Source organism: Barbatula barbatula, assembly GCF_947034865.1.
Source record: "Barbatula barbatula genome assembly, chromosome: 9".
NCBI lineage: Eukaryota > Metazoa > Chordata > Actinopteri > Cypriniformes > Nemacheilidae > Barbatula > Barbatula barbatula.
In genome coordinates, this window is record NC_136772.1 from 21297691 (window position 1) to 21305561 (window position 7871).

Genomic DNA, 7871 nt, shown 5'->3' on the forward strand with positions numbered 1-7871 from the left:
ATTTCTGTCTCTCACAGACCTGTAACTTCTTTAAGAGGCTCCTCTTGTCCTCCACTCGTTATCAGTATAAAAGACACCTGTCCACAGTCAGACTCCAAGCCCCACTATGGCCAAGACCAAAGAGCTATCAAAGGACACCAGAAACAAAATTGTAGACCTGCACCGGGCTGGGAAGACTGAATCTGCAATAGGCAAGCAGCTTGGTGTGAAGAAATCAACCGTGGGAAGCAATAATTAGAAAATGGAAGACATACAAGACCACTGATAATCTCCCTTGATCTGGGGTTCCACGCAAGATCTCACCCTGTGGGGTCAAAATGATCACAAGAATGATAAGCAAAAATCCCAGAACCACACGGGGGGACCTAGTGAATGACCTGCGGAGAGCTGGGACCAAAGTAACAAAGGCTACCCTCAGTAACACACCATCCTGCCAGGGACTCAAATCCTGCAGTGCCAGACGTGTCCCCCTGCTTAAGCCAGTACATGTCCGGGCCCGTCTGAAGTTTACTAGAGAGCATTTGGATGATCCAGAAGAGGATTGGGACAATGTCATATGGTCAGATGAAACCAAAAAATAACTTTTTGGTAAAAACTCAATTTGTCGTGTTTGGAGGAGAAAGAATAATGAGTTGCATCCAAAGAACAGCATACCTACTGTGAAGCATGGAGGTGGAAACATCATGCTTTGGGGCTGTTTTTCTGCAAAGGGACCAGGACGACTAATCCGTGTAAAGAAAAGAAATGCATTGAAGATGAAACATGGCTGGGTCTTTCAGCATGACAATGATCCCAAACACACCACCCGGGCAACGAAGGAGTGGCTTCATAAGAAGCATTTCAAGGTCCTGGAGTGGCCTAGCCAGTCTCCAGATCTCAACCCCATAAAAAATCTTTAGATTTTCTTCGCCCAGCGACAGCCCCAAAACATCACTGCCCCGAAAAGACAGCAGGAGTCAGGATCAGAGAAAAAAAGAGGAAGAAACTGCGAGATGATGCCCGTGCATCACTTGCAGGTAAGTCCATGTTTAATCAAATTTAATTCGGGAAATGTGCATGATGTGCTGCTACTGATCGTAATGCGCGTCGAACTTGTGTAACGGAAGCCAGCTACTGAAGACCTATACAGTGTGTAAACCTCAGTACCAATCAACAGAGACGCTTTAGCCTCCTTGTTAGAGCGCTCGTCTCCCATTTGGACCGATGTCGGTTCAAAGCCCGTGTCCCGCGGGGCGAGTAACTTTAATTTCGGTGCAGCTTGCAATTTGAGATTTTACTGTTAAACATTGATAGTTTTTTGTTTTACTATTCTACTGAAGAAAAGTTTGCACCTTTAAGGGGGGGGGGGGGGGGGGCATCATAATGGAATTATGCTTAGGGCACCAAAATGGCTAGCAGCGGCCCTGATTGCCAACAAAGGGTATATAACAAAGTAATGAGATGAACTTTTGTTATTGACCAAATACTTATTTTTCCACCATAATTTACAAAAAATTCTTTAAAAATCAGACAATGTGATTTTTCTGGACTTTCTTTTTCATTCTGTCTCTCATAGTTGAAGTGTACATATGATGAAAATTACAGGCCTCTCTCATCTTTTTAAGTGGGAGAACTTGCACAATTGGTGGCTGACTAAATACTTTTTTGCCCCACTGTATATATATTTCAAGTGGATGTAAACCAGGGCACAGGAAAATCTAGGTTCTCACACCGTGTCATATGACTCCTTTAAAAATAATTTGGCACCAGTGTTTTCCTCTATAGGAGCCAATGGTCCTTTATTGATTTTTTTTGTGGGTGAGCTTTTACTGAATAATAATTTCACTTGGGTAACCCATTTAAATTTATATTAAAAAAGGCCTTGTGTACTTAAGGAGTATTGTCTTTCTGTTTATTGTGCAAAAACTGTATTAAATATGCAAAAACTAAAAACAAGACAAAACCAAAAGCTTATGATGCTCACGAAAAAAAGTGCAGACATGCAAACAAAGCAGGATGAGCATGTCAAGGAAATGGAAACCACAAGTAAAAAATAGTACCTCATTGAAGAAAACAACACATGAGAAATTGTGTTTATGTGACCGAATGAATTTTGCTATAGAACAGCTCAAATGGATTGGCTGTACTTGAGGAATACTGAGGCTTTCCAGACCCTTTTGATGGTTTTCATCCTCCATGTCAGCATTGATGCACAAGGTGTATTTTTCTTTTTCTCTTCATATCAAATAATTAAAAAAGCGAACAAATTCTATAAAGTCAAAACTTAACTCAAATGAACTTACAGCATTTCAAAATATACATTTTTAAGAATAATCGAAGTGCCTTTGATGCACAGTACTTTTTGGTTGAGTATATGGGAGAGTGGAGTCTTTAAATATTGTTTTGGCAATATATGTTTGTAAGCAACAATTGTAGATTCTTACAAATCGCAAGCATTGTTGTGCTGATTTCGATTGGAACCACTGTATTAATAATAAATAAGTTTTTCACTCCCCATATAATGATTGTTATTTTCAAATACATAACTGTTTACTGCTATTTTCATCTAAATATGGTATAATGTTATGTTTTAGGTCAAGGCCAGTATGGACAATGTCCAGTGGTTAAAGTTGTCCGAGGGACTGTGCATAAAGTCTGTTTGAACAAACCTCTGAAGATCTCCTGCAGTCTGAAGTATTGTGATGATCAGACAATCTCTATTATATGGACTCAATCTGATGACTTTGGCAAATGGATTCCAGTAAATAACAGCGATCAAATTTCATCTTCACAGAAGCATTTTGATTTGCAGAACTTAACTTCATATTTAACTTTTACAAATATATCAAAGCATCACGAAGGCTCCTACAGATGTGAATTTAAGCTTCCACACATATCATCCGCCAGCCATCAAATAAATGTCTCTGTCACAGGTAACTATTTGCTCTTTATTTTTGAGTAAGCAATTAAAACATTGTATCCAAACAATCAAATCAGCTGGAGTTGTATAATTATTGACTGTAAACTAAAAATATTTTAAAATCCCACAGATAACTGCATTGGAACTGAAATTGCTTGTAAGTAAGAGCAGATTGAATATTTTTTGCATAATTTGTCAGATGTTCCACTCTGAGCTATTAATATAGTGATGAAAAATCACCAAAAGTAACTGTTAGTTTTCTGTTTATAAACATAGTCATACATTTCCCCTTTGTATTACATTTTTCTCTATTTTGCTTAGTGCCAAAAGATCAAGGCAGTGTTTCAGGTCTACGGTGGCTGCCTTATTTATCAATCTGTATGGGTGTAGGAATGCTGATTTTCCTGATAACAATCGTCACTATCATTTCTACCATTGGATTTAAATGTGAGTATACATTATCTGACTTATTTTAAATTTTGAGATGTTTTAAGGGTTAGTTAATCAAGAAAATGCTTTCTACTCACCCATGTTATTTCAACCTTGTGTGTTTTGCATTTATCCTTAACCCATAAACTGATGTTATGCAGGTTGTTCATAATTATTATAAGAAAAAATGTATGACGAGAATGGTTAATAAAAAGGGCATATATGAAAATAATATATCATTTTAATATATCGATATATAAATTTTCATAATTTGATATTTAATATCATATTGAAATCACATAATAACTGAATGAAAAACAAAACAAAATATGATTTAAGATGTACTAAAATCCTACGCCTTCGTTTGCTTTCAAATTTCTTTAATGTTATTCTTAAAATACACACATGGCAGATCGCACACAGTTACAAGACATAGAAACAATGACTCTGATGTGATACATTTGGTGTGCGATATTTGAATGTACATGTAAGTGCTACAACTGAGAAGATCGTCTCTGTATAACAAAATCTATACGTTTCAGATTGTATGTGCCTTTTGTCATTTTTTAAGCTCAACTGCTCACAAAACACTTTAATTATTAGTAACGAAACGTTATGAACATTCATAATTGTGCATTATTTGTTCAAAAGCATACAGGTTTTTAATCACATGAGGTCCAGTAAGTGATTATTAAAAGTTATTTTGGGGTAAACTAACTCTCAATGAATGTCTGCCATGATTCTTACTTATGATCATCTTTTAGGTTCTAGGAAAAAGGTCAACCAAAGAGCACAGGTTCAGGTACAGTTTATAATTTACATTTCTGCATGTGACAAAAACGTTTATACGTTGCAATAAACAGTCCATTCAAGTAGGGCTGGGTGATAGACCTAAATTTAGATGTCACAATATCTTTCCAAAGTCGCATTTACAAGAATGGTTGAAACAGAAGATTTAAAATTTCCTGTAGCTCAGTGGAGCATTGCGTTAAGAATGCAAGGTCGTGGGTCGATCCTAGGGGATTGCACATACGTATAAATGTATAGGATAATGCAATGTTGCTTTGGATAAAAGCGTCTGCCAAATGTTTAAAAACACTATAAAAAGTAGGCCTACACTTTTTATAATAAACACCTTTAAATGCTGTTCTAAAAATCTTTTTGTCAAAATGATGGTTTTTTGTTTTGTTTGTTTGTTATTTTAATTGTGTTAGTGAAAGAATACATTTTACACCAGTGTTGGTAATGATGATTACATTTAGCATCAACCTGAGGAAGTTGAAATTAGTTTTGTGACTATACAATACACTTAATATTCAACAATATTTAGTATTCTTAATTATCTGTCATTTTAAATCTTCAACATAGTTCTCGATGATATCTTTAATTCAATATATCGCCCAGCACTATATCATCAAGCATTCATTTTATTAATTTGATGTTCTCTGGGTTCAGCTCCTGGAAATTGTTCTGATTCTGAAAAGTTATTATACCATTTCATCTTTTATACTAGATTACCAAATCTCAAATTATGTATGCAGTATACACCAACATTCTTTGCAACATCCCTTTGCCTAAATTATAATGTGACATGATGAATTTGTCTGTTTCCAGAATTCAGAAGAAACACTGCAGCACAATCATGAGACCCAAAAATTACCTCGTGAACGGTCTACAGCGTATGAGTCAGATGCGGTTCATGATTCATTGTCCAACACGAAAGATAACCAACCACGCCAGGTTATCTATGCATCTCTAAAGGACTTCATACCTACACAGTCATCGACCACATCATGTAGTAGGACAAGTGCGGAGTTTTCAGTATATGCATCGATCAGGGTCTCATGATATACATTCTGCAGATCTAGACTAAGTCAATACTAAATTGTCTCCAAGACTGGGGCGCTTTCTCACCTTTAGTTCGGTTCATTTGGTCCAGACCAATGGCAAAGGTTTTTCAGGGGTGTTGGTTCCTTTTCACACCACTCTGATTGCTTTGGTCCAAACCAGTTGAAACCAAATGCAGTTACGTGACAACATCCACATCACTGGTTTTCGTGTCTTGCTTTTTCGATTGGTCAGAATGTACGTACAGGAACATTCAGACAGAGGCAAAAGCCAGCAGACAAAACGCAGCACTATGCAGAAACAACTGCACAGGTTGATAGTGTACGAAATATTGCTGGTTTTTGGAAGTTGGGATGTAATATCGAACCGCACCAAGAAGAAAAACTAAAGGTGTGAAAGCACTCCAAATTGTGATCTCAGCCAGAGAGAGAGTTTTGTTTAACTTTATTTATTATTTTTTGTCATGCTATACTGCCAAACAGGAAGCAGGAGATATATGCTTCATGTTTTCACAACCCACAATGCAAATGATCACATGTTCCATCATTGCATCATGGAAAACTGCTGTGAAGTTCACTGTGGTCTCTATAAGTGAAACTCGCACTAAAAACCTCTAATCATAGCAGTAGCTTATGCAACACCTGAAATGCAGCAGCTTATTAAAATAGTAACTACTGTATATTGGCTTTCCTGTGGCTCAGTGGTTAGAGCATGGCATTAGCAATGCCAAAGTCATGGGTTCAATCTCAGAGATTGTATATACTTGTGTAATGTTTAGTGTAATGCAATGTAACTCGCTTTGTCTAAAAGCGTCTGCCAAATGCATTAATGTAAATGTAACAGATGTATTATTCTTGTATATATATATATATATATATATATATATATATGTATGTATATTATTTTTGTCATTTCTGGATCTAAAGTAAAGTAAAGTCAAGTCAGTGTTATTGTTCTCTGTCTAGTATTAGTATATTGTCTTATGGTTTTGCCCCCTCGTGGGTTTTGCTTTGTGTTTATTGTATATTAAAGTATTTTCTGTAAACCTTTCACTTTCTGCGCTTCGGTTCTGTCCACAAACCCTGACACATGGTGCATACAAATCACACTTTTTATAATATATAATAAATATACAGATAAAGACAGATTATTATATATATGTTAATAACAACTTTACAAACAGGTATATTTATAAATATTTATGTTCAAGCTGTGAATTTGGGGCAGTTGTGGCTTAATAGTTAGAGAATCTGACTTGTAACCCAAAGGTTTCGGATTCCAGCCTCAATACCAGCAGGGATTGTAGGTGGGGGAGTGGGAAAAAAAACGCTTGCTTCCACTTTCAATACCACGACCAAGGTGAGACCCCTGAGCAAGGTACCACATCCCCAACTGCCTCCAGAGCGCCTAAGCAAATATGGCTACCCACTGCTCCGGGTGTGTGTTCATGGTGTGTGTGTGATACGCACTGCTGTGTGTGGGTGTACTAGGATTGGTTAAATGCAGAGCAAAAACTTTGAAAATGGACCACCATACCTGGTCACAAGTCTTGTCATACTGTCAAAACCAAGTGACTACAGTGAAAAACTTACTGGACTGTATTGTCTTGAATTGTGCACATGACAACTGTTACAGCTACAGGAAAGCCTATAGGAAATCTAGCCTGTAGTCTTTGTAACCATAATGGTTAAGCTTTGTGTTGGCTACGTGTTGCAGGTTTGCACCTCACAAGAATCAGACCAAATTATCATCAGAGTTCCCATGAGATAACACAAGGTTACTAGTTGCAACAAGAGCTAGACCACTACCTGTTGAGAGAAGAGGGTTAGTGTTTTTTTTTCATTTGTCTGTCAAGTATTCGCTTAATAGGTGTGTTTTAAGAAGTTTTTTGAAGGTTGTCAGAGATGTGGTTGACTGGACCGTATTAGGAAAAATGTTCCACCAGGAAGGAGTTATGAAGGAGAATGAGCGAGAAAGGGATTTAGTGCCCTTATGAGAAGTTCTTACAAGGCGCCGCTCGTTTGCTGAACTCAGGGTTCTTAATGGGGTGTAGGAGTGTAGTAGGGTGTGAAAGTATGAAGGTGCAGATCCAGTGATAGTCCTGTAGGCAAACATCAGTGATTTGAATCTGATCAAGGCTTCAACCGGTAGCCAGAGGAGAGAGATGAAAAGGGGTGTCACATGAGCCCTTTTGGGCTGTTGGAAGATGAGACATGCTGCTGCATTTTGAACCAGCTGAAGTGGTTTGATAGTCTTTGCAGGAAGACCAGCAAGAGAGCATTGCAGTAGTCCAACCTTGAGATTACCAGGGCCTGGACAAGGAGTTGTGCCGCATGCTCAGTGAGGTAGGGTCTAACCTTTCGAATGTTAAATAAGGCATATCGGCATGATCGCGTTGTCTTAGCAATGTGCTCATTGAAGGACAGCTGTTCATCAAATATGACTCAGAGGTTCCTGGCTGATTCGGAGGGAGTGATAGAGGAATTGCCAAGCTGGATGGTGAGATCGTGTTGCATCGTGTGCGGGAATCACGAGTAGTTCTGACAGACAAATACAAAAAAATACACTAACCCCCTCTCTTCTCTCAACAGGTAGTGGTCTAGCTTTTGTTGAAACTAGTAAATTGTATTAGCACCTATTGTACTATTGCTCTTTCATGACATAGCTTATTGCTCCCCGGACTCTTTGTAGGTCG

General features: G+C 37.8%; 1 protein-coding gene across 1 annotated transcript; it reads left to right on the forward strand.

Moving 5' to 3' along the window:
- Positions 1–2081: 2081 nt before the first annotated feature.
- LOC306898245 (uncharacterized protein) lies at positions 2082–6226 on the forward strand. The gene is made up of 7 exons (XM_079463564.1): positions 2082–2196; positions 2574–2912; positions 3030–3056; positions 3221–3346; positions 4093–4130; positions 4943–6021; positions 6103–6226. Exons 1-6 carry the CDS (start codon positions 2112–2114, stop codon positions 5174–5176), a joined length of 849 nt encoding a protein of 282 aa, XP_079319690.1. The 5' UTR covers positions 2082–2111; the 3' UTR covers positions 5177–6021; positions 6103–6226.
- Positions 6227–7871: the final 1645 nt, after the last annotated feature.

Excerpts from the sequence above, each read along its gene's own strand:
- LOC306898245 (XM_079463564.1), top strand. The coding sequence starts at position 2,112 with ATGGATTGGCTGTACTTGAGGAATACTGAGGCTTTCCAGACCCTTTTG. Across the intron at positions 2,197-2,573 it reads TGTCAGCATTGATGCACAAG|GTCAAGGCCAGTATGGACAA; the intron begins GTGTATTTTTCT and ends GTTATGTTTTAG. Across the intron at positions 3,347-4,092 it reads TTCTACCATTGGATTTAAAT|GTTCTAGGAAAAAGGTCAAC; the intron begins GTGAGTATACAT and ends ATCATCTTTTAG.